General features: G+C 43.2%; 1 protein-coding gene and 1 long non-coding RNA gene across 6 annotated transcripts in view; one reads left to right on the top strand and one right to left on the bottom strand.

Moving 5' to 3' along the window:
• LOC137762539 (uncharacterized) overlaps window positions 1-14,678 on the bottom strand; it is a 55,207-nt gene extending 40,529 nt beyond the window's left edge. Inside the window, exons 1-4 of one of the 5 annotated variants that reach the window (XR_011073579.1) lie at window positions 14,034-14,678; window positions 5,312-5,445; window positions 4,064-4,129; window positions 2,422-2,511 (exon numbers count right to left, since the gene is read on the bottom strand). This is a non-coding gene — a long non-coding RNA (uncharacterized lncRNA). Of the gene's footprint in view, window positions 1-2,421; window positions 2,512-4,063; window positions 4,130-5,311; window positions 5,446-13,003; window positions 13,290-14,033 lie in introns of those variants that run through there. The other 4 variants (XR_011073581.1, XR_011073578.1, XR_011073580.1 and 1 more) reach the window with 4 other exon arrangements.
• A 463-nt stretch (window positions 14,679-15,141) lies between these two features.
• Window positions 15,142-24,583, top strand: TRIM45 (tripartite motif containing 45). Its single transcript, XM_068540585.1, has 6 exons — window positions 15,142-15,939; window positions 17,593-18,317; window positions 19,555-19,684; window positions 20,534-20,648; window positions 22,730-22,856; window positions 23,747-24,583. The coding sequence occupies exons 1-6, from the start codon at window positions 15,452-15,454 to the stop codon at window positions 23,893-23,895; spliced, it is 1,734 nt and encodes a 577-aa protein (XP_068396686.1). The 5' UTR covers window positions 15,142-15,451; the 3' UTR covers window positions 23,896-24,583.
• Window positions 24,584-27,076: the final 2,493 nt, after the last annotated feature.

Here is a 27,076-nt window from a genome sequence, read left to right as displayed (position 1 = left end):
GATTAACTGGTTATAAAAACATTCTTATGCATACTCTAGAGTATGCATACTCTAAGAATACCTAGTCCAGTAAACCAGTGTGTCTCAAACTGTTTTTCGTGACCAACCCCCTAAGGAACATTTTCAGACATTTATTTTCTAGTTGCCTCCCTGAGGAAATTTTAATATACAGATATACTATATATCTGGTCCCTCTCTCTCTCTCTCTCTCTCTCTCTCTCTCTCTTTATACATTAAAGAGTAAGATTTTTTTATACCCCAAGAATGAAAAAACTGCCCACTTACAGGCAATGTCACTACCACTGAGAACACAAGAGAGGAATAAATCAGATTATAAACTCCTATTTCAATTAGTTTTTAGAAACAGTATTATTATATGAATCACTTATATAAATGAAGATAAACTCTAAGATTTCTAACAAAAAAGTTGTTAACTCCTAATGTTTTATTTCAGTTCTTCTAAGAAAATGTTTTTTTATTGTAAGCCACTTGGCCATAGACCCCGTATTTATATGCTCCAGAGAACCTAGTATGGTGGTAAAAGACCTAAAAAGTCAATTATCATCTGGTCCTGACAAAATGAATTAAATAACATAAGTCCCTGTTGGGAGGGGTTAGGGGAGGAGCATTGCAATCCCAAGTAGTTTGGGGACAACAGAGGGACCTAATCAAGGCAAGTGCTGGAGAAGGAGAATGCTCTTCGTAGGAGGCAGAGAAACTTAGACAGGTGTTTGAATGAGAATGTTGTATTGAAGAAAAACTCTACCAGTAACACTGTTTTACCACAGTCTAGAGCAGTGCTGTTCAGTAGAAATTTAATGTCAGCAGTCTATGTAATTTTATTTTAGAAGCCACACTTAAAAAGTAAAAAAGAAACAAGTGAAAATAAATTTAATAATAGATTTTATTTAATAGAGTTTAATTAAAATATTATCACTTTTAGATAAATGAACTGTAGTACCTTCATACATTGGAATGTTATTCGGCGCTAAAAAGAAACGAGCTATCAAGCCATGAAGACATGGAAGAATCTTAAATGAATATTATTAAGTGAAAGAAGCCAATCTGAAAAGGCTACTCACTGTATGACTTTCTGGAAAGGGCAAGACTATAGACAAAAAGATCAGGGGTTGTTAGCGGTTTGGGGAGAAGAGATAAACAAGTAGGGCACAGTGAAACTATTCTGTATGATACTGTAATAGTGGATACATGTCATTATACATTTGTCAAAACCTATAGAATGTACAACACCAAGAGTAAACCCTAATGTAAATATGGACTTTGGGTGATAAGTTGTATCAATTATGACTAATCAGTTATAACAAGTGTAACTCCCTAGTGCAGGGTGTTGATGGTGAGGGAGGCTGGCGGTGGGGGGGACATACAGAACTCTCCACAGTTTTTGCTCAATTTTGCTGTGAATCTAAAACTACTCTAAAAAATAGTCTATATTTAAAATACATATTATATAACATTTTAATGTGCAATCAAGATAAAATATTATTAAATGAGATATTTTACATTTTTTTCATAATAAATCTTTGAAAACCAGCATGTACTTTACACTTACACCATTTCTAATTTATATTAATAACATTTCAAGTGCTCAAAAGCCACTTATAGCTAGTGGCTCCCACACTGGATAGCGTAAGTCTAAAGCAGTGGCAGCACCAAGCCACACTGGATACATATACAAGGAAAAAGTGTTTTGCTCTGCAACTGCAGCTTCCAAACAACCCTTTGAATCTTCTTTCCACCCAGACTGCTGGCTCTCAGCTCCTCTCACATAGATATTCAGGAGCATCTTGCCAGAGAGTCCCCTCCCCAGTCCAGCCCTCCAGACAGTATCACTCCAAAGATTATTTTTTATGGGACTCTGTCTAAAAGAGAGGCATGGAACACTGAAGAACAGAAGGAATTTATCACACCAGAGTTTCCTGAAAATACCTCATTAATATTAGGTGTACTCCTCATTAATAACAGGAGAAAAAGCTTTCAAGTCCTGTACACTGTGCAAGAAAATGAAGAATTTATTAAAATGCACAGCAGATTTAAATGCTACCTAGAAAATAGGTACTTAAAATAAAAGTAGTGTTTGTCATTATGGAAATAAATAACTAGGCTTTGCCTCAGTTGGTTGGGATTATTTATATTTCCTTGCGACTAGAAACATTATTTATTTATATTTCCTAGCAACATTCCTGGAACTAATGTACAGACCTCTCTGTATGCCATGAAACATTATAATCTACTCATGCTCTAAATGCTATTGCCAAGATGTGGGTGCACTTTAGCTCAGAAAAGTTAGCTGTCATTCGAATTAGAAAAGGCACTATGTTAAATCAGTCTGCCTTTTCATATTCATCACTTTCAAGTTCTATCACTCACAGGAATGAGGAAAAAAAGCATTTATTTGCTTACCATTTCTAACAGCTCTTCCAAATGAAGGGAAAGGAAAAAACCAGAAAGTGGACCAATTATAACAAAATAAAAGGGCAGTCGCACAGAATCCTGCAAAGAAAAGAGCATGACATAAAGCAGAATGCACACATATCATGTAAGCTTTATTTATAGTTACAAAAATCATTATTAAATGTCTAACTCCCATCTGAGTCCTCTTTCAAATAAAGGAAGAAATTTAAAAATAAATATATAAAACTGGTATTTAACTGTATATGGCATTTTTATTTTTTTTATTTTTATTTTTTATTTTAAATAAATTTATTTATTTTATTTTTGGCTGTGTTGGGTCTTCGTTGCTGTATGCGGCTTTTCTCTAGTTGTGGCGAGCGGGGGCTACTCTTTGTTACAGTGCGCAGGCTTCTCATTGCGGTGGCTTCTCTTGTTGTGGAGCACGGGCTCTAGGCGCGAGGGCTTCAGTAGTTGTGGCACGTGGGCTCAGTAGCTGTGGCTCGCGGGCCCTAGAGCGCAGGCTCAGTAGTTGTGGCGCACGGGCTTAGTTGCTCCGCGGCACGTGGAATCTTCCTGGACCAGGGCTCGAACCCGTGTCCCCTGCATTGGCAGGCAGATTCTTAACCACTGCGCCACCAGGGAAGCCCTATGTGGCATTTTTAAAACTAAAAAGTCTACATGAAAAGTCAAAATTTTTCCATCTTTATATCTAAACCTTTTCAAATAAGTACCTTAATATAATTTAATAAAATGACACGATTACCTGGGATTTGATTTAAAATACTCCGACAAAGAAAAATGATAATAAAAGTTGGAGAAATGTATAAGAATGACAGAATGCCATTAACTGGTGAAGCTGAATGATGGGTACTTGGGGCTGTGTTATACTTTTCTCTCCTCTTGTACACAGCTTATATCTAAAGATGCCCAAATAAAAAAAGTTCAAAAATTGTTGGTGGTAAGTTTTAAAATATATGAGTATCTTTAACAACAACAACAGAAAAGTTAATTGGTTGTCTCTGACTCAAGGTGTGGCATGGGAGATTTACTATTTACTTACACTTTCTTAATTGTTCACGTGTCTTTATCAAACATTATTTTATCAATGAAAAAACAATCTATATACACACAACGTATATATGTATATAACACACACACACACCCAGACATGTACATACACGTGCATATATATGATATATATACATTTTTATATAATTTATATGTAAAATATATAATTATGTATATAATTACATTATATACACATGCATGTGTGTGTCTTTTTTTTTTTTTTTTTAGGAGTTAGGTTAACTACTTTTTAATGTTCTATCCAAATATAATAGTCATACATTGCATTTGACATAAAAAATTGTTATTTTAAAGATGGGTTAATATAAAACCATGATTAACTAAAGATAACAAAAATTAGGTATTCTCCACAAAATATGGGTATAAAAAATGACATGGAAACATATCAAATTTAATGGAAATTTAACAGTAATATATATAAACAGTAAAATTTTTGTTGCATATCAAAGAATCTCCTTCTAGTTTTAAAAATATTAACCAATTGTTTGAAATACTTTAAAGCCCAGAATCTTGATGAGTATTTTTACTTAACGGAATTGTGATAAAAACCAATTTTGGTACTCACCAACTCGGTAACATTTTAACAGAATCTGATTAATATAGCTGTTTACTGAGCTCTGCTTTCAAAATACTGGGGAAAAAAATCACATACATTTTAGATTTTGTTTGTTTCTCTGAAGGCTAGAAATGACACACATGCAGACAATGTAACTGAGAAAGATGTTAGAATGGGAAAGACAAGAAACAGAGTAATAGGAAAATGGCTTTTGTAACCATGCTAGATCAACTAATGAAATACGTTACTTGAAAATCTTGCTGAGAACTGATACAACTTTTTGTGCATGTGTGTGTCTTGTTAAGTATAGAGCATTTAACTCTTCCTGAAGATACTGCTATGCATTTAGCTCTGCACCTAGTCAGCTGTGGGTCCTTAGGCAAGTCACTTCTGAGTCTTCCTAAGGGTAACACATAAATGAGAAAATACATTTGAAAGTGCCTAGCGCAGCGTCTGGCACAATACAGGTATTCACTTCGTGCTGGTTTAAATGACATTTAATATGTGGGGAGAACCAAATTTATTATGGAGGTAGGCCTGCCCCTAACATTTGAGGGACCATGAGCAAGAGGAGAAACAGGCGCAAACAGCCCATGATCTGTTCTTCTCCTTCCACCCAACAGAGGGGCCTCACACACATTTGTGTGGCTATCCCAACAAACTTGATCAAGCTCCACCACCCACAACAGCTGGCCTTTACCACTCCTGAGGCCTAGGTGTAGGCACACTTATCCTGTCTATAACCGAAGAAGAGCCAGCACAGGCCCTGGAAGTGGGCTTCCAGCTATCTGTCAGGGAATTTCAAGAATCCCTGGTAGCTAGAGTATCCTCTGGAATGTGTGTGTGTCAATGGGGGGTGGGGTGGGGTGGAGAGTAGTGGGGAGACGTACTCTTAGAATATCTTGGCTCCTGGGAAGGGATGTAACTGGAGAAGGGCCACAGGGGGTCCTTTCAAAGCAAAGGACCCAGGGCAGGGGACCCAGGGGCCTGGTTTAAATGCAGCACCGATTAGAGACGAGGTGTTGTATTGAATCACTCAACAGAGTAGGAGTCAGAAAACATGGATTCTTGCCCAGTTCTACCACTAACTTCTTGTGTGACCTTAAGCCAATGTCTTTACCTAGCCATGCCTCAATTTTCTCATACATCCATTCAATAAATAATTATTGGGGTCCAACTATGGGACAGGCATGCATCTAGATACTGTGGATAGACATAGAATTTAATAGACAATAGTCCTTGCCCTCAAAGACTTACCATTTTGGTAGAGAATAAGCCATGAAGATATCTAGGGCAAACATATTCCAAACAAAGGGCCTCTTCCAAATCAAAATTTTCATGATTAATCTTGGAAGTTGACATGCTCATTAAATATAAATCACAAAAGAATCCTAAGAGGAAAAAAAATAGCATATGTTAAATTATAATGCAACATTATAAAGAGTGCAAAGCATGACTTTTATGATCCATTCTCTAATATAACAGACTGAGCACTCCACAACTGCTGCTCTAATTTGAATCACGAGAATCATCACCGATCTCCAAATGTGCCATTTTCTTTATATTATTACTGATTTAATTTAATCATGTATATTTTATATAGACGATAAATTTATATGAGATATGATCACAAAGCATTTATCCACATTAATTTGTTTAATATAATGTATCAGATGCTTTTTAAAAGGTTAATGAGTTTTATTACATGATAAATATAGCAAAGGAATTTACACAAAGATACAAATAGAGTGTGCAATAATGTATAAATAGTCTAAGAATAGTTAATATTTATGCCAAACCAATTAAGACTGAGTGCAGCTTCCTGACTACAACAACTATAGAATGTCTGGGGTCATGGCAGAGAATTTGGTCAATGATTAGGAGTCAAGTGAGAAGAGCCAGAAGATCTTGGATAAGACAGCGAAAATTTTTTTTTCTGAAAAGGTAGGTAAAGTAATAATGGAACTTAGTTCTTGTTTACTTCCAGTCTGACCTAAAAGCAGTTACACAAGGAGAGCCTCAAAGCTCAGATCATTCTAGCCATTGCATCGTACACCTCAAAGTCGAGGAGTTTCCCATTTATCAGAAAATATCCATTATAAGGGAGTATTTATACTTGCTAGATCTCACAATTAGAATCATCTCAGGGTACAGTGAATTTCTAGATGTAAATCAAAGCACCAATAATGCAATGCGACCAAGTTCTACCTTCTATGTCTCTGTTCAAAATAAACAAGATAGAACAGCGTGCACTGTCCAAGCTTTACCAATAGCATAGCTCTTTATTGCAGCTACTTCCACTAGATGGCACTAAAGACTCAGGCTCTTGGGAAAAAAAAAATCAGAAAGCAAAAATGACCTACTGAAATAAACAATAAATTTCTCCAGTGATCTATCCTATCATTATGATCAGTTTCTTAGAAAATAAACATGAATCTAGGCCATTTATTCACGTATGGAACATTTATTAAACCATAACTATGTTTGAGACATGTGCCCAATGTTGGGAATGCAGAAATAAAACACTGTTCCTTGCTCTTAGTGTGGGAGGGGTGGGGTGTAGTGAGGGCAGAGGGCAGAAACAGACAAGCAAGTATAAAATTGAAATGCATAATGTTAAAGACTTATTAGAGGTCATCACAGAGTACCACGGGTAGCACATAGAGCAGCACGTAATAAAGACTTGATCAATGAAGGATTCCTAGAGAAGCTGATGTCTGAAAACTGAGCTTTGACCAATGGGTAGGAATTAACTAGGCAAGGAGGATGATCACGGTGTCCTAAGCAGAGCAAGTAGCTTGTACAATCATAAAAGAGGCAGAAGCTCAGGGTGCATGCTGGGGTCAGGGTTGGGCAGTGCAAGAAATGAACTTGGCTGGGCTGGCAGACGTAGAGTCAAGCCCCTACTAGAAGATAATCTGCATGAGAGCAGGGATTTTTGCTTGTTCTACACAATGATAAATCCTGGCACAGAGTCAAAAGTCCCTCCCTTCACAGAATTGATTATCCTAGTGGAAAGCAAGCCACGAAGACATTTGGGGAAAACATATTCCAGGTGCTTAAATGATATTTGATGAATAAATGAAGGTACTGAATAGCCACTGAAGATCATGATCAAAATGTAGTTTCAGAAAGATCTCTAACAGGATTATAGCGAATGGATTGGAAATAGGGACACTAATTCGTAATCCAAACAAAGTATGGTAAAAGTAAAGCAGGAAGAGCAGGGAGGGAGCTGCTCCCTGCAGTGGGGTGGTGCTTTCACCTCCAAATCCCACAACAACCAAGGGAGGATGAAAAGTTTTTTTTGTTTTTGTTTTTAAAGGGTGGAGGGGGGCTAAAGGGCCCTGGGAAATAACAACATTTAAAAGCCACATAGAGGAAGTAGTACACCGCAGGGAGAAAGAAAAGGAGTGATTAGAGGGGCAGGAAGAGGAGAGAAGATCAAGAAGAGTGTTATAGCAACCAAACAGGGGAAAGTTTCAAGAAGAAATTGTCAATGTCAAAAGCTATAGCAAATTCTATAGATAATAACTGAAAAGTATCCACTGGATACAGCAAATGGGAAGTTATGAGAGACTTTGGCAACAGCAATTTCAGGGAATGGTGAGAGGAAAAGCCAGACTGTACTCTGTTTAGGAGTAAAATGTGAGGAGAAGAATTAGAGAAACAAGTGTAGACTATTCTTTTTAAGAGGCAGAGCAAAATCAGGAGCTCAAGACAGGTTGTAGGGTAGAAGAACAGAGTGAAGCATGGGTATGAGCTGAAAGAAAAATCCACCAGAAAGTATGATATCACTTACATGTGGAATCTGAAAAAGCCAAACTCATAGAAACAGACTAGAATGGTAGTTACTAGGGGTAGGTGGCAGGGGAAAATAGGAGATGGTGAGCAAATGTACAAACTTCCAGTTATAAGAGGAATAAGTTCTGGGGATCTAATGTACAGCATGGTGACTACAGTTAACAGTAGTGTGTTGTATACTTGAAAGTTGCTAAGAGAGTGGATCTCAAATGTTCTCACCACAAAAAAGAAATGGTAATTATGTGTTATGATGCAGGTGTTAGCTAAGCTATGTTGGTAATCATTTTGTAATACATAAATGTATCAAATCAACAAGTTGTACACCTTAAACTTATACAATATTATATGTCAAATATATCTCAATGAAGCTAGAAAATTAAATTTAATTTAAAAAAAAAAAGTATGAAGAGAGAGGAGGAGGAGGCAGTTGAGACTGGGCTTCAGAGCACAGATCTTAGGAGAAAGGACTGTCCTTGCTCTGAAATAAGGCAGGAGGAAGGATGGTGAGTGACAGAAACAGCTATAATGTTGAAAGGTAAGTCTGACATGGCTCTCTGGTTCACTTTCTATACATTCACTCCATGGCTGGTGGTGATGATCAGGCATACTGTCTAATCCAGACCTGCCTGGTTTCCTGATGGGTCATCTTCCCTTCCTAGTCTTCTTGTCTTTGGTACATTCCCTGTCTTGGGCTACAGGAGTGGGCTGAAACTCCTTAGACACCTTAATGGACCTGGTCACTTACATCAGTCCTGTTCCTCTGATCCCATAACTCTGCACTTCCCTGTAACTATTTTCTGCCTGGGGTCCCCAGAAAGATGAAGCAGTATGTGAGCATGGAACAAAACACTAACTAATTCTGGGAAAGTAGAATCCTTAAACAATCCTCTCCCTTAATCTCACCCCATTTCACTTATGGTCTGCATTATCCACAAAACTCTTGGTTGCAGGTCATCCCATTTGTTCTACTTTGAGATCATTTATTTGCCTCATCACTAAGAAGTCTTTTTTAGATGTCTACTGTGTAGGCACAGGATTGGTTGCCAAGGGTTTTTCATCTCAATAGACAAAGAACGTATGTGTGTATGTGTATATATATGTATACATATATACATATATCAATACATGCATAATAAATAAAAACGTTTAATACCAGAATGTAGCACAAACTGAAAAGTGAAAAGTAGAGGCAGAAGAGCTATTGGAGTCAAATCTGGAGCTCTGAAATAACAGGGAAAGTTTCACGGAAGTAGTGTGAAGCAGCGTAACATAGAAGGAAGGGTATGTTTCAGAAATTGGTTGCATTTCTTTACACTAACAATGAAATATCAGAAAGGGAATGTAAAAAAAACAATATCTTTTAAAATGGCACCAAAAAAAAAAAAATTAAATACTTAGGAATAAACCTGACCAAGGAAGTGAAAGACTTATATGCTGAGAACCATAAAACATTAATACAGGATACTGAAAATGATTCAAAGAAATGGAAAGATATCCCATGCTCTTGGGTGGGAAGAATTAATATTGTTAAAACGGCCATACTAGCCAAAGCAATCTACAGATATAATGCAATCCCTATCAAATTACCCATGACATTTTTCACAGAACTAGAACAAATAATCCTAAAATTTATATGGAACCATAAAAGACCCAGAATTGCCAGAGCAATCCTAGGGAAAAAGAACAAAGCTGGAGGCATAACCCTCCCAGACTTCAGACCATACTACAAAGCTACAATAATCAAAACAGCATGGTTAAAAGAAAAACCCCAGCATGGTATTGGCACAAAAACAGACATATGGATCAATGGAACAGAATAGAGAGCTCAGAAATAAACCCACACACCTACAGTCAATTAATCTTCAACAAAGGAGGCAAGAATACACAATGGGAAAAAGTCTCTTCAGCAAGTGGTGTTGGGAAAGTTGGACAGACACATGAAAATCAATGAAGTTAGAACATACCCTCACACCATATACAAAATAAACTCAAAATGGCTTAAAGACTTAAACATAAGACATGACACCTTAAAACTCCTAGAAGAGATCATAGGCAAAACATTCTCTGACATAAATCATACCAACGTTTTCTTAGATCAGTCTCCCAAGGCAACAGAAATAAAAACAAAAATAAACAAATGGGACCTAATCAAACTTACAAGTTTTCGCACAGCAAAGGAAACCATCAACAAAATGAAAAGACAACCTACGGAATGGGAGAAAATATTTGCAAATGATGCAACAGACAAGAGATTTCCAAATCTCTGTAATTTCCAAAGTATACAAACAGCTCATACAACTCAACAACAACAAAAAACAAACAACCCAATCAAAAGATGGGCAGAAGACCTAAATAAACATTTCTCCAAAGAAGAAAATGGCCAATAGGCACATGAAAAGATATTCAACACTGCTAATTATTAGATAAATGCAAATCAAAACTACAATGAGGTACCACCTCACACTGGTCAGAATGGCCATCGTTAAAAAGTCTACAAATAACAAATGCTGAAGAGGGTGTGGAGAAAAGAGAATGCTCTTATACTGTTGGTGGAAATGTAAGTTGGTGCAGCCACTATGGAAAAACAGAATGAAAGTTCCTCAAAAAACTAAAAATAGAATTACCATATGATCCAGTAATCCTACTCCTGGGCATATATCCAGACAAAACTATAATGCAAAAAGATACATGCACCCCTATGTTCACAGCAGCACTATTCACAATAACCAAGACATGGAAACAACCTAAATGTCCACTGACAGATGAATGGATAAAGAAGATGCAGTACATATATATAATGCAATGGAATACTACCCAGCCATAAAAAAGAACGAAATAATGCCATTTGCAGCAACATGGATGGAACTAGAGATGATCATACTAAGTGAAGTAAGTCAGACAGAGAAAGACAAATACCATATGATATCACTTATATGTGGAATCTAAAATATGACACAAATGAACCTATCTACGAAACACAAACAGACTCACAGACATAAAGAACAGACTTGTGGTTGCCAAGAGGGAGGATAGGTTGGGGAGGGATGGGGAGGGATGGAGTGGGAGGTTGAAGTTAGCAGATGTAAGCTATTATATATAGAATGGATAAACAACCAGTTCCTACTGTATAACACAGGGAACTATATTCAATATCCTGTGATAAACCATAATGGAAAAGAATGTATATACATGTATAACTGAATCACTTTGCTCTACAGCAGAATTTAACACAACGTTGTAAAACAACTATACGTCAATTAAAAAAAAAAAAAAAAGAAAAAGTCAATTAAAAAAAAAGTGGGAGGAATTGGGAGATTGGGATTGACATATATACACTAATGATACTATGTATAAAATAGATAACTAATGAGAACCTACTGTATAGCACAGGGAACTCTACTCGATGCTCTGTGGTGACCTAAATGGGAAAGCCGAAAAAGAGGGGATATACGTATACGTATAGCTGATTCACTTTGCTGTACAGTAGAAACTAACACAACATTGTAAAGCAACTATACTCCAATAAAAATTAATTAAAAAAAAAAGAAAAAGAGAAGGTACATTTAAATAATAAAGGTGGAAGAATTCTGAAGACAAAATTGGATAAGGCCAAGAAGTGTTCTTGGCAATGTTTAGGTAAACTAAAAGGCAAGTTTTATGGATCTATTAAGGAATCCAGATTTTATCCTATGGGGATTGGGAGCTACTGAAGCTTTTAGAATGAAGACTGATTTGTATCATATTTTTACAATTAATTTGGAAAAACTGTATAAATTCAACTGAGAAAAAATGGAGGGCAGGAATAATTCAGAGGCTAGTCTAATACTTGAATTAAGGGTGATAATATCCTTATTATCAGAAAATTCTACACAGTAAGGTATTGGCAGTGGGCATGGAAAAAAACTGGTATCTGCCTGGATATGGAAAAAGAGAAAGGAGGCCAAGAGCACTATAAGGTTTCAAGCTGGAGAGAAGGGAGAAGGATGAATATCCTTGAGAGAATAAAATAGGAAAATTCGAAGAGCATAGTTTGGTGAATAAAGAAGCTCAATGAAGTTTAGGATATGCAGGGCTTAAGGTGATGGGGCCACATTTGAGCACAGGTTTATAACAGATGGCTGTGACCAAAGCTCAGGAGAGAGGTCAGTACTGAAAGTGTGAATCTGAGGATCATCTGCATAAGAAGAAAAGGTAAAGTGGAGGAAGGGGAACTAGTGAGGAAGGAGAACGTGAGAAGCAGTCCAGGAGACCAGAAGGCCAGGAGGGTATTTCAGAAGGCAAGGGGGAAAGCAAGTTTTAAGGATGAAGAAGTACATAACAGTGGTGAATACTAAAGAGACTGTAGTGAGAAAAGGCCAGTGACATGGTCACTTGTGATCAACAAGAGAAATCTCAACAGGAAAGAGGAGTTAGTTTATTTGGGGGAGGAAAAAAATGGGTGGCGATGGTGATAATGAGAAGACCATGATGAAAGCAGAAAGTGAGATTACTCTTCTGAAATGTAGTGGTGAGTCACAAAGGTCAGTAAGTTGGCAGGCAGCCTGGTCAAGGGAGGATTTGGTAGAAGAACATGCTAGTAAAGGACTGACTAAAAATGTAGGAATAGCAAGGTTTTGAGAAGGCAGGAAAGGTTGGAATCAAGAGCAAAAGTCCTGTGGGGTTAAACTTGGAATAGAAGAAAAGCAGTCAGGAGAGGTCTGAAAGGAGGTGTGATGAATCATAGATATTTTTAGTAAAAAGTGAGGGAGTTGCTTTTCTTACTCAATTAAAGGCAGTTACCTGCTGAGTATATGAAGGATTCAATGCTTAAGAAGCTGGGAAAGAAAAGGGTAGAGAGGTGGTTGGGCTAGAATCTTAAACATGGCGTCGTAAGACAGAGTTCAAGTCTCAGATGTGTTACCTTGGGCTGGCCACCAAACTTGAGACTTTTCTCAGAGAGTTGTTAAAAGATTAAGTAAGATAATAAACATGTAAATTATAAAGCACTTCTTAAACAAGAGAAGCTTGGAACATCTACCATGGGAAATATGATAGAGCATAAATAAGAGATGAAGTAAAGCATGACCGGGCATCAGGGAGGGTTGAGGTGAAGTTCAGAGCAAGAATATATAGCAAACCCAAGTCTGCAGAGTTTTTGTGACTCACCCCAGCATACTGGAGAGGAGAAAGCAGATTCCGAGCCAGTAGGTATGGAGAAGGGCAAGAAGCTGAAGAAATCTAGGTAAGGACTATTTTTTTTTTTTTTTTTAATTTATTTATGGCTGCATTGGGTCTTCGTTTCTGTGTGAGTGCTTTCTCTAGTTGTGGCGAGTGGGGGCCACTCTTCATCGCAGTGCGCGGGCCTCTCGCTGTCGCGGCCTCTCTTGTTGCGGAGCACAGGCTCCAGACGCGCAGGCTCAGTAATTGTGGCTCACGGGCCCAGTTGCTCCGCGGCATGTGGGATCTTCCCAGACCAGGGCTCGAACCCGTGTCCCCTGCATTGGCAGGCAGATTCTCAACCACTGCGCCACCAGGGAAGCCCCAGGTAAGGACTATTTTAAGACCTTTGTAGGCATGCTTACTTTTGGAAATTACATGTAATTTACATATAAAAGTGGCATTTGACTCACTGACATGTTATATTTTGGATATGGCCAAACATTTCAATTTTTATTTTATAGTTTCTTTTCATATTTCAGAGTCAAGTTTTTGTTCGTTTCAGATTCCATATTTCGTAAAGCTTAGGCTCCAGGCTCTGTGCCTACAGCACGAAATGGATAATGAAGACATCAATGAGACAGTTGCCCATTGGGTCCAAATCAACCAGGGAAAGTCATTAACAAAGCAAGCAGTGAGACAGATAATCAGACATCCTACACCGGCTTAAGATAAGGAGAACAAGTGGAAGGTAAGGAGCCAGAGTGTAACCATTTCTGTAATTCTAGAGATACAGGTCCTAGATCCCAGGTGTAGCAAATCCCCTATAAGGCCAAATCAGGAGACTCCTCGTAAGGACACTATAAGAAGACAAAGAAACTGTGAAGGAAAGAGTGCCTGATGTGTTCATCTTCCCATTAGTTTGTGAGCCCACAAAGGACTTATCCCTCTTTGATATCTTCCACTATCCCATTGCGACCGGTCACGGGCTGCCCCTGATTGATAAAAACAGCGGACAAACTTGCCCTGCTTCTCTTACACAAAACTGTAGAATTCTGGATGACAAACAACTCCTTAGTCATCTGCACCTCTGGCCCCGACGGACGAAACAACGGCTTCTCCAGCCCCAGGGAATCTGGAGTCGAGCTCCCGGGCGCTGGCCGAACGAAGGCAACGCTAGACCTGGGTTCAACGGTCTCCCTGCCGCGTCCTCATAACCAGTCTGGCCCGGAAAATGCCAGGAGCCGGCAAGCCGCTTCTAGAAGCTCTGGTAACCAGCACGCTAGGCCTCGGTGACTCCTTAACTAAAATAAGCTGGGAGGCCCAGAGAGGAACTCGCAGGCTCTCGGCCGCGCCGAGGAAAAAACGCCAGCCGCGAGGTCCGAGAGCTCGGGAACCAGGAAAACTCCTCCTGCTTCAACTCCCAGCAAGCCCTGGGCAGAGCTCGGGACCACCTGACAGCGCCACCCACCAATGAGAGGGCGCAGGCTGGGTTGGTGGGACCAATCCGAGGGCGCAAAGGAGGCCGTCCCCGTGGCACATCAGCGCGGCTTTTTAAGTGGTACTCTGGCCTCTCTGGTCGCCACAGCCGTAGAGAGGGGGACAGTCGCCGTGAAATGGTGACGCTGGCTATACTATGCCGCTCACTCCCAGCTTTACTCTTTTTCTCCTCCGAGGCCCAAGCCCTCAGGCCGCCCCGCCTCAGGCCCTTAGTTTGATCCCGCCCCTCCCCGGAGAGGACAGGCAAAGATGTGGAATTTCCAAAGCTTATTGGATGCAGATGGTGTCACTCTGGAGGGTGGCGGGGCCCGCAGCGGCGAGGGCCGCCCCTCTCGGACGGTGATTGGGCTCGCCTGAGTAGCCCCGGGCTGGGATTGGTGCGAGGAGGGGCCAGGGCCGTCGGGCACCTTGGACCTAAGGGTGGGGAGGCGGTGGCAACCGAGGAGCCGGCGGGGTCTCACAGGTCCCTCGTCCGCCGCGTGCCTTCTGCGGAGGGCCCAGTGAAGGGAAGGAGTGGGAGGCGCCCCCTACCTCATCACGCGGGGGCGGGGGTGGCACTTGTCGTGTGTCGGCCGCGGGATCAGTGGGGCGGGCGGTGGGAGGGGGCTGGTAGTGGAGGGTGATGGAGGTGCAGGGGTTCTGGAGTCGACAGCAGGACTAGCTGGAGACCTAAATCTGGAAGCGCTTCCGGGGAGGAGGACTTGGGGGAGACAGAGGAGGGCGTGGGCGTGTCTGGTATGGGATGCCTTGCAAAGGAGGGGGCCTGGCTGAGATCTGTGGGTGGTTCCTTTGAGGAATCCTTTTCTTCCTTTTTGCCCTTTGATTTGCCAAAGGGAGAGTTCCCATGGTCTCTGTTCAAGTTTTGGAAACTTTCTGTTTGGGTGGGCCTAATCACATACTACTTCATTATAGAACTGCCCAGGGCCTTTTCTCATACTGAGCACAAACGTAGGGAATATGGCAGAAAAGAGGAAGCCGCTGCTGGGCTTCGTGGGCAAACTCCCCAGTGGGACCACACCTGGAAACTCAGGCAAGACTCGCTGCCCTTTGTGCATGGGGCTTTTCAAAGCCTCCAGGCTCTTGCCTTGTTTGCACACAGTTTGCACCACCTGTCTGGAGCAGCTGGAACCCTTCTCAGTAGTGGACATCCGAGGGGGAGACTCTGACACAACCTCTGAGGGGTCAGTATTCCAGGAACTCAAGCCACGCACTCTGCAGCCGCAGATTGGCATCCTCTGTCCGGTATGTGATGCTCAGGTGGACCTGCCCATGGGTGGAGTGAAGGCTTTAACCATAGACCACCTGGCCATGAATGATGTGATGCTGGAGAGTCTGCGTGGGGAAGGCCAGGGCCTGGTGTGTGACCTGTGCAGCGACAGGGAAGTGGAGAAGAGGTGTCAGACCTGCAAAGCCAATCTCTGCCACTTCTGCTGCCAGGCTCATAGGTAAAGATGGGATACCCCACCTGGTGTGGCTTAAGAACGGAGTACAAAGAGGTGTCAAGACAGAGAAATAACCTTGGTGAGCAGATGGAAAGGAAAGCTTGAATTCCATGGAAGGTCAGAGAGCAATATACAATGTGATTACAGATATTCCAGAACAGTAGTTAACTCCTGCAGCCTTTATATAATACCCATGATAATTATAGCATCAAAGGTTTGCGGAGTCCTTTTCAGTTTACAAAGCACTTTTACACTTTCCTTGGATCATCAATCATTTGTATTGTGAATAATTGTATTGGGTGCTAGAGAAAGTGAATGAGTATAATAACAAAGCCCGTGCCCTCGATCTCATTTGACCCTTGCAACTCATAGAAAAGCAGGCAATGTTTTCATCCCTATTTATTACTTGAGGAAACTGAAGCTCAGCAATATGTGATTTGCCAAGGTCCCATAGCTGGTAAGTAGTGTACAACAGACTGAATTTAAAATCCAGATCTTCTGACTGCCTTCTATGCTCTTGCTACTAATCTCTGCTGCCTTCCCAGCATAAGGTGCTGATTGGTGGGGCCCAACCTCAGCCTTTGCCTTGTACCCTAGTGTTACTCTGGAACTTGGTGAGGTGGGCTGGTAGGTGCGTATTGGGGTGCAGATTATGTCTTTTAGGGTGTTTGGTGAACAGTTTGTCACATAAATCACTTTGTCCCTTTCACACCCCCTTCCCCCATTCCAGAACATCACAATGTAAGATGACCAAGGTTTTAGGATTAGCCTACGGTAGTTTTAAGTTCTGCCTTCCATGTGTTTTCTGGCCTTACCAACAGAATAAGTTAGTAGTCTTCGGTCTATTTTTAACTTGTAATTAGGACTACTTTACTGCCAGCTAAACAGCTGACCCTATTTTGTCTACAGCCACTCTTCTGGTGCCGGAATAGGCATGTAAGCTTGATGTTGCTATAATGCTAACGGGGAAAATCTGAACAGTTACCATGGTTTCCTAGGGATTTCCCTGAATCTCTAGAGGGCTACAGAAAAGGGGAATTAAAAGAGAGGTTTGATTTTACTGACCACTGATTTTGCTCTCTCTAATAATGTTGATGACGCTTGTTGAGGAAAATTCTAGCTTGCTGCTTTGGGTGACGTAGGCACTAGTCAAAGGAAATGCTTTACCAGAGTGTTAGGTGGAAGCTGAGGGAGACTGTCGTGGCCAGCTAGCTGCTTTTTAATTGCCTGAGGTTTATTGCTGTGCCATCTGGCACAGGTGTGGTCTCTTGCTGCTGGGTCTCCACTGTGCTCTCCCCTCTAGCTTGCTGCAGGAGTAGGCTGTGGCTCTTGCCTAAACTTGACAAATTAATTCTTTGGGGAAAGTTCCAGGATGTAGCCTTAGCATTGCAACCTCTGGCAAAGTCAGGTGCCGAGCCAGAGAGCCCTAGCCTACTGTCATTTAATCCTATACAGCAGCCCTTTCAGGTAGGTATTATCCCCACGGTACAGAAGAGGAACTGGGATCCGAGAGGGTCATGCGGTTAGTAAGAGGTTAGAATGAGGAACCGAACCCAGATTTGTTGGACTTCAGAGCCCGTGCTCTTAAAACTGCCGGACTGTTTCCCAAGTAGAGTTGTCCCCTCACTTCCCGTTCCCGACTCTGTTTGCCCCCAGGCGGCAGAAGAAGACGACTTACCATACCATGGTGGACCTGAAAGGCTACAGCCAGATGGGGAAACCCATTCCGTGTCCTGCCCACCCCGCGGAGGAGCTGAGAGGCTTCTGCGAGCTCTGCGACCAGCCCGTGTGCCGGGACTGCGTGGTGGGGGAGCATCAGGAGCACCCCTGCGAGCTCACCAGCAGCGCTGTCCACAAGCACGGGGACTCCGTGCGGGAGCTCCTCAAAGGCACCCAGCCCCACGTGGAGGCCCTGGAGAAGGCCCTGGCACAGATCGAAGGGACCAACGGCGCCCTGCAGGAACGGGTGGAGGCCGTGGCCACCGACATCCGCACCTTCTCCGAGGGCTATATCAGGGCCATCGAGGAGCATCGGGACAAGCTGCTGAAGCAGCTGGAAGACATCCGGATCCAGAAGGAAAACTCCCTGCAGCTGCAGAAGGCACAGCTGCAGCAGCTGCTGGCAGACATGCGGACCGGAGTGGAATTCACCGAGTGCTTGCTGACCAGTGGCTCCGACCTGGAGATCCTCATCACCAAAGGGGTGGTCATGGAACGGCTCACGAAGTTGAACAAAGTGGCATATAGTGCCCGTCCTGGAGTGAACGAGAAGATCACCTTCTCTCCTAAGGAGAAAGCAGGCCTGTGCCGTGGCTATGAAGTTTATGGGGCCATCAGTACCAAAGAGGTCGATCCAGCCAAATGTGTCCTTCAAGGGGAAGGTAGGAAGGCATTTCCCACTGGCATTGAGAGGACAGTGGACAGGAAATGGTGTTAAAGACATGTGGCTTTTTCAGCCATGGCCTTCATTTAGCTAGGGAGAGAGACATATGGATCCAATGGATGGTGACCCCTCCCTTGTCCTTTTCTTTCTGATTTGTTCTGGTCAGGGTACAGTTAAGATCCCTACAGGGGTGAGGCCTGACCCTTTTCCAGTGGAGAAAAGTAGTAACTACCAAGGAACTCAAGGATCATGCTGTTTCTCAGATGACAGGACAGAGGCAGTGCCCATAGGAGATAACAGCATAGACCTCAGGGCAGGGCAGAATCCTGCCTGTTCAGAGAGGATGGCTTGGACCTAGTTCTGAAGAGAGTTTCTGAGGAGTGAGGATGACAGGATTATGGTTTGCTTTCTTCCATGCCCTCTTTGGTTCATGTAAGCCACATGTTGGCATTTGAAGGAATATGGTAGGCATTTCAGTCAGTAGAGGGGAAAAACAATTTCTTTTGACCACATTGTTCTCTTCCTGAAGGAAGCACATTGATCAAACATATATTTCACAGATCAGTCCTCACAGGAAGACTCTATTCTAGAGTCATCCTAACTGGCACAGGAATTCTTACCTGTTTGGAGGTCACAGATCCCTTTGAGAATGATCTCTCCCCAAGAAACACCCATTAATTTGGGCAACAATTTCAGGAGATTCTTAGACCCTTCATAAGGCCTCATAGTAGTTCACGAACCCCAGGTTATGAAGCCTGTTTCATCTGACTTCTGGACCAGAGGCTGTAGCTATTGAATATGCCCCCAACACCATGGCACAGCTACCACGCTGTGGAGGACTTCACAGCATGAAGAGTCCCAGGTGGTCACCCTGTACCCCCTGCCTCTTCCAGCAGGATCTGCAGCTCAGGGTAGTTTGGGGTTACCAGCCTCTCTCACAGTGTCCAGAGGTTTTTTCTCTGAATACATACATCAAGCCTGAGTATTTTCAAAGCTTCCTTAAGGCTGAAATTAAGGTCCAGGATCCTATATGATCCAAGAGCAGCTGCTGGCTGAGACAGAAGCAGGCTCACCGGGAGCAACTCCCAAGAGGTATGCCGGGAGAGAAAAGAAAGGGAGGAAACTGGAAACACAACTTTTTGTTCTAAAGAGAAAAAGCAAGATGGTGTCTGATCTGGGGATACAGTCACCGAAGTTGGCCTTTGAGGTGAGGATGGAGTGTTTATTTTCCGCAGATCTCCACAGAGCCCGCGAGAAACAGACAGCCTCTTTCACCGTCATTTGTAAGGACGCAGCAGGAGAGAGCATGGGCAGGGGAGGAGAGAACATTCAAGTCGCAGTAGTCCCTAAAGATAAGAAAGACAGGTTTGTATTATACACTCAGGCGTCACAGATAATGAGCGGTGATGCAACTGGAAACCCAAGGTCCTTTGCAGTAGTGGGGCTGTAACGGCAGTAGTTCCAGCCTACCTCCCCATGATGCCATTGAAAAGTGCAATAGGACCAAGTGGACCAGATGTGTTTCCTTGTGTGGGTTTTAGGCCTGTATTCAGTTCTCTCCCAAAGGTCTGATCTGCCCCTCAGACTGTCTTCATCCCAAGCTTCGAATAGACTGAAAAATATTCCGTGTTAGACTGAATGGCGCCCTTCTCAAAATTCAGCCTCACTTTGCTACTGAATTGTGCTGGGAGCAAAGTTATACATCTCTGGAATTAGAGGAGGGAGGAGGGAGGACGAAGAGCAGGAGGGTACAACAGAAGCTGACGGGAGAGAACACAGTGACGCTTTCAAGGAATTCACCAGAACATCCGATTAAATCAGCATTTATGTTGCTTACCTTCTGTTGTAAAATTAATTTCCGAGACAAGTAGAAGATACATCCTGCTTGGGGGACATTTAAAATTAATAGTGGATTTATGGTGTAGAGCGGGGGTCCCCAGCCCCGTTAGGAACCGGACCGCACAGCAGGAGGTGAGCGGCAGGCAAGCGAGCGAAACTTCATCTGCCGCTCCCCATCACTCCCCATCGCTCGCATTACCGCCTGAACCCTTCCCCTCGCCACCCCATCCGTGGAAAAATTGTCTTCCACGAAACTAGTCCCTGGTGCCAAAAAGGTTGGGGACCGCTGGTGTAGAGTTTACATCCTAAAATAGTGGGTAACTGAAGCAGGCTTGTGAGAATGAGTGGTATCTTTGAACTCTCCCCTCCATCCAGTCCAGTCAAAACGATGGTCCACGATAACAAGGATGGGACATACTACGTTTCCTATACCCCCAAGGAACCTGGCATCTACACTGTGTTCGTCTGTGTCAAGGAACAACACGTGCAGGTGAGTGAGACCTTACCTGTGCTTCCCTGACCTCCTTTCACCCTGCCCCCCCTGGGTTTTGTCATCTTAGGACGTGGAGACATTTCTCACAGGATCAGCTGTATAGAAGGCTTGAACAGGATTCTCTTCTTTCTTACTTTGCCTCACTTTAGAAATGGCCCAGATTTTGCAGCTCTTTTTCTTACGAGAGGATGCTGGTGACCATAAGAACTCTCTATCCCTACTTTACCTCCTGGAAGTTGTGCTTGTATTTTATCATTCTCCCAGTTAGTTTGTTGGAATTCTTAATTTGGGAAAGATGCCTTGATCACAGAGGGGCCAATCTACCAGCGGACAAGCATACACACGTTCGAGCAGTATAATCTAGCTCAGGATTTTCCAGCTTTTTCAAGACTATGACCAGACGTGGACTTACTGGAACACCATTGGGAAAGTTATACCCTCTCTTCTTGACTGACCAGTCATCTGTCTGCCTAACCATCTGCCCAGATAACTCTCTACTCTGTTTATATGTATATGCTTGTCTGTTACCTCCACAGATACATGTAACGCTTTCTGGTTTAGAGATTATGAATTTTTAAAAATTGGGTAATACTCAACATGTCCAGCAGAATCTCTGCTGACATTCGAGCTGTCAGAGGTTTCCCCCAACCAGAAATCAACACTGACAGGGACAATAAAGCACCATAGAGCATCATGATGTGTTAGGCTTGTGGTCTGTGCCCTAGGAAGACTCATATTCAATAGCCACTCGCTGCTTGCCTAATTACAGGATGTCAGACGGGTTAGGTGTTGTTTTTTTTTTTTAATTTTAAAAATTTATTTATTATTTATTTATAAATTTATTTATTTTATTTATTTTGGCTGCATTGGGTCCTCGTTGCTGCGCACGGTCTTTCTCTAGTTGTGGCGAGTGGGGGCTACTCCTCATTGTGGTACGCGGGCCTCTCATCGCAGTGGCTTCTCCCATTGCAGAGCGCGGGCTCTAGGCACGCGGGCTTTGGTAGCCGTGGCACGCAGGCTCAGTAGTTGTGGCGCACGGACTCAGTAGTTGCGGCACACGGGCCCAGCCGCTCCGCGGCATGTGGGATCCTCCCGGACCAGGGCTCGAACCCGTGTCCCCCGCATTGGCAGGCGGACTCCCAACCACTGCGACACCAGGGAAGTCCGGGTTAGGTGTTTTTACAAACATTATTTCACTTTTCCTCCAAATCACTGAGGCATAAGGATCATCATCCAACTGGACCGAGAAAACAAACTTGCCACAATACACAGTACCTGTGTGGCAAAATCATAATTTGAACCCATAGCTTTGAACTCCAGGTTGTTTTTAAAATAGATTGTAAACTCTTTAAAGGCAGAGAGATTTAACATTTGAAAGGCTTCTAAGGTGCCAGCCTCTCTGCTTTGTGCTTTTTCAGAACGTGTGGTTCTCATGCAGGGATAGGCACATAGCAACACTTATTAAATATTTACTGTTTAACATAGGGTAGAAATTGGAGAATGGAAGTTATCCTTGAAGAAAAAGAGGCAGGAGAGTTTCTAATCTGAGAATTATTAACCACAGGCTCTTAACCTTCCTCCCTTCCATCTATCTTCACCAACCCAGAGTGAGGGGATGGGTAAACAGTTGTGTCCAGGATGGAGGCATGGAAGGAGAGGAGCTGGCTCAGTATGTGAGGGGAGGGGGGGTGTGGCTGAGAAATTGGAGAAAGGACCACAGATGTCCTCACCTTGTGGTTGTGTGCTCTATAGTTACCCAAGCTTGCTCAGGAATGGAGGAGATAGAGACCAAGGTCAGTGACGTGAAAGCACAGTTGGGTTTCCTAGTGTGTCAGGTGGTCTGCATGCTGGGAGAGCAGCACGGATTCCTTGACTCCCCGCTCACTGCATTTGTATCTGGCCCCGTGCAGCTCAGCGCCCAGCTGGTTGCTGTCCCCCAGTCGCTGTCTCCCTCCTGCTGTCCTCGTCCCTCCGGGGACAGGCCCTGCGGCTTGCACTCCGTTTAGTATGTGTGACGCTCAGCACACCCCTGTTGACTCACAAGGTGCTGTTCTTTGCTCTTGGTCTGAACACTGAAGGGCTCACCATTCACTGTGACCGTGAGGAAACGGCACCGCTCACACCCAGGCGTGTTTCACTGCTGCACGTTCTGCTCCAGCGGAGGCCAGAAGACTGCTCGCTGCGCGTGTGGAGGCACCATGCCGGGTAAGGGGAACCAGTCGCTCCTGAAAGCCCTCGCTCTCCCTCTGCTGCTGTCTCCCGGCGGCGGGATCAACTACCACAGCGACCAGCTTCGGGGTGTTCAGACTTAGGCTTTGTTTCCAGGAAGGTAGTCTGTGCATATAAATATATCACAGTTCTGAAAGTTTCATTTAAAGCTTCTTCGTTCTGGAAACTGAAATAGCAAGCTGCAAAGTTCTGAGTTTTTTAGTTTTGATACACTTCACCAATCCTAGGAGCCCTGTGCTTCTCCTAGAATGCTCGATTTCAGCCTGTACCCTTTCCAACAGCCTGAGCAGTATCAAAGATGTAAAACCGCTCCGTTCCTTTTAAAACCTTACAGAAATTCCAAACAAGGCAGGGATGGGAGAACAGATGAATAAATTAACTGAACCAGGTCTGGCTCTTTTCTTGGGGGAAGGGAGGCTGGGCAAGAGGGTCAGCTCAGGCAAGAGATCTAATTATTTTCAGTATTCTGTGGTGTCCTTACTCTAATGGTGGGCCTTAAGATAGGCTCTTGTAAACTTTCATATAAACACTTCAGGATCTATTTTGTTTATTTCCACCACTCTGCCCTTCTCTTTTATCTAGATTATGTTACAGTTAAAATCCAAACCAGTTCTTCTCCTTGAGTTAGCAGAGTGTTAAAATAACACTCTTCTTAGAACTTCAGCTAACCTGAATTGATTTGCTGTCATCAGTCTTGAGAGTTCTCCCGACTACAGAGGCGTCGAATAGCTTGTTCCTCTCGCCGGGTTTTTATTAGACATTTTCACGTCCATGAGTCTGAATGTCGCCAGGAGCATTAATTTCTGTGGTAACCGCTGGACTTTCCTCTAATGGTGGTTCTCCCCTCTCCTCTTTGAACCATGCAGGTGGGTACCTAGGCTGTGGCCACGGACACAAAGGCCACCCAGGGCGCCCCCACTGGTCGTGCTGTGGGAAGTTTACCGAAAAGTCGGAATGCACGTGGGCAGGTGGGCAGAGCGCAGCACGGAGTCTACTGAGGACGGTGGCCCTCTGACAGCTTCCTGGGTCTGTGGTCACAGCTGCGGCCAGCACGGCTTCAGATCACCAGAGGACCCCTGACCTTAATTCTGAAGAAACTGACAGAATTAAAAACAAAGTGCCTTATGTTATACCCTGGAGTCCAAGTCCCTTTTTGTGAGTTACTCACTGATTGTACATGCAGGTGGTCGAGCACCAGAGACCACACTACGTTTCTCTTCTTCTTGGCCAAAGGTCTTTGGGGGGAGGGGAGGCAGTCAGCTGTCTGGTTAAAGTTAATACCAGATGGTGCCCCTCATTAGTGTCCTTTTAAAACATATATACTGTAGTCCAGTAGGAGAGCAACTGTACAAAATGGCTAAAGTAGATTTTAGAATCATACAGTGTGTATCTTAGTTCATCTTCAAAAGCAGACAGATCTTTGAAACTAGCGGTTGTTAATCAAAGCTGGCTTTATAGGAGGAGTACAATGTATGCACTCCTGTTTTAAAACAGTGTCAGTGTGTGCATGTTTTTGTATGACTGAGCCCATTCATCCTAAGTCTAATAAATAAACTCGTTAGAAATAATGTACTCGTGTAGACTAGCAATATAGTATGTAGATGTGATCTCAGTTGTAAACAAAAAAATCTAATTGAATAAACTCTGTATCACCCCCTCAAAAAAAAAAATGTCCTTTCTGTACCAAGGAGGCTCCCTTTTGTTTTGTACAGACATGGAGGTACCCATGCCATTGGAATTTAGCACTCGCGGGGGTAATTTAGTTCCTCGCTTTTTAAAAAAAAAATTTATTTATTTATTTTTGCTGTGTTGGGTCTTCGTTTCTGTGCGAGGGTTTTCTCTAGTTGCGGCGAGCGAGCGCCGCTCTTCATCGCGGTGCGCGGGCCTCTCACTATCGCGGCCTCTCTTGTTGCGGAGCACAGGCTCCAGACGCGCAGGCTCAGTAGCTGTGGCTCACAGGCCTAGTTGCTCCGCGGCATGTGGGATCTTCCCAGACCAGGGCTCGAACCCGTGTCCCCTGCATTGGCAGGCAGATTCTCAACCACTGCGCCACCAGGGAAGCCCCTAGTTCCTCACTTTTTGATGTATAACTTTCTTATTTCTCCCTGAGCTATGTGTTATTTAGATATTTCCCTCAGAGAATAAAAACCTCATTTCCTCATATCCACTTGTTGCTAGCACACTTTAAGTGGATTATAATGTGACATTGCTGTTTAGGTGGAGGTCCGCCACTTCCCCTCTACACCACGTTCATCTCATAACCCTAGAGCCTAGAAGATTACTGTTTGGTCAGGGGCAGACACGTAGTCAGTAAATAAAGGGGAATGCTGTTGAAATAGAACCTCATAAATTCCTTGCAGATGTACTCATGCCAGGTGATCCAGATACCTTCATCCTCCGCACATCTCTCACCCTCTTTGTCTTTTAAAGAACCGTCTTCAGTTTTGTCTGTATACCTAGGAAGTTAACTAGAAGCTTTGACTCCTAGAGCATGCCTGCTTAACTGAAGAGAATTCTTGGGAGAGGAGGTACACAGCACTGGTGCCCCAGCCCTGCCGTGGTCTTCACTGTATATAGTTTGTGTGTTCTTCTGGGACACTTGATTTCTTATATAGCAAAAACTCAGCATGTATTAAATATAATTATTGAAATCTGCAATGTAAGATCCATTAAGAAGTGACTCATTGGAATGGTGAATTGGGTCAGGCAAAGGAAGTGAAATAATTAGACAAAACACACTGTCAGGTCATCCTGGAAAAATTTCCTCCTTAAGGCTGATAGACGTGAGCTACATTGTAGCTGTAAATACGAAGATATTTACTATATTTTCTCCCTTTTCTGGAAAGATTCCCTTCAGCCTCCTCTCTGACCAAAATCTGATATTCCCAGAACTCCCTGATGGCCCTGTAACCCTCTGAAATTATTATTTGCTCTTCCTCACTCCTTATAATCACTGGGCCCAGAGGTCAGGTAGGAGTCCTTTAGCTCAGCACTGCTGCTTTGAGATCAGTGGTTATCAACTGATGTGAATTTGTCCCCCAAGGATGTTCAGGAAAGTCTCAGACATTTTTCCTTGCCACAGCTGGGGGCAGGGTGCCACTAGCATCTCTTGGGTAGAAGTCAGAAATGCTGCTTATGCCCAGTTCGCGCCAGCTTCCCACAATGAAGAATTATTCCGTCCAAAGTGTTAATAGCGCTGCTGTCGAGAAATCCCGTTCTAGACCATTATTCCTCCTCCTTTAAAAACGGCCAGCCTTGAGGCCTTTATGCAAGCTGTTCCCCCTACGTGGTTCAGCCCTCCTCATTCCCCCCTTTTCCTTGAAGATTTTAGCACCAAACTTGCTGCTACTCCAGTACTACTCCTCATCAGTCAGAATAATTCAATATCCACGAAGACATCTTAACTCCATGACTCTAATGTTCTTGTTTCCCTCACCCAGCAGTCAGTCATACCCTAGACCTTGATCCCAGCTGCTCCCTCTGCATAATCTCAATTTCAAGCATCCTGCAACCACGACCTCCCATCTTTCCAGCTCACCCACCTGACTCTACTAATTCTTCTGCCTCCCTGGAATCCCCAGTGCAGTGACCACCTTCCCACTATTCCCTTCCCCCGCCTCGTGTCCTTTCCTTCATCCTCACTCAGTTTGGACTCTACAGAGCATCATCACGCTCCTGCATGTAGTCTCCCTCTGTCCTCTTTGCCTGGCAAAACCCCAGATTAGATCCAGATCTCCATCTAACCCAGCTGAATGATCCTGGAGAAAAACACGAAGGTATGATGAGTAGTCTCCCTTTAAATCTATGACCACCGATCTTGATGGGCTCTTAGCATTGCCCAGTAGTAGTCTGACATCTCTCTAGTCCATTTATTCTCCACTCTCCTAGACAATTATATTTCCTACTTTCTTCTCCTCAAATTGCAATTTGTACTCCACTTCCCCTCTCCACTTATGATCTTGCTTCCTATTTCACCAAGAAAACAAAAGAATTCAGAAGAGAATTTCCTGACCTTCCCACCATGTCTACAAATCTACCTATATGCCTATCAAAAGCAAACTTTTATATGAGCTCTCATTCCATCTCTACAACCCAGGAACGTTGCTCCAGTAATTTCCCCCTCTACTGGATGGCTAAGTTCAGAAAATAAACATGCTACAATATTCCCTATCTTAAAAAACAAATTTCCCTTGATT

The sequence above is a fragment of the Eschrichtius robustus genome, chromosome 3, assembly GCF_028021215.1.
Source record: "Eschrichtius robustus isolate mEscRob2 chromosome 3, mEscRob2.pri, whole genome shotgun sequence".
Taxonomy (NCBI): Eukaryota; Metazoa; Chordata; class Mammalia; order Artiodactyla; family Eschrichtiidae; genus Eschrichtius; species Eschrichtius robustus.
The sequence above is the reverse complement of the archived record's forward strand: the minus strand, read 5'-3'. Positions and strand labels throughout refer to the sequence as shown.

Coding starts and splice junctions, on each gene's coding strand:
- TRIM45 (XM_068540585.1), top strand. CDS start 15,452: ATGGCAGAAAAGAGGAAGCCGCTGCTGGGCTTCGTGGGCAAACTCCCC. Junction 18,318..19,554: donor ATGTGTCCTTCAAGGGGAAG/GTAGGAAGGCAT, acceptor TATTTTCCGCAG/ATCTCCACAGAGCCCGCGAG. Junction 20,649..22,729: donor TCAAGGAACAACACGTGCAG/GTGAGTGAGACC, acceptor TGAACACTGAAG/GGCTCACCATTCACTGTGAC.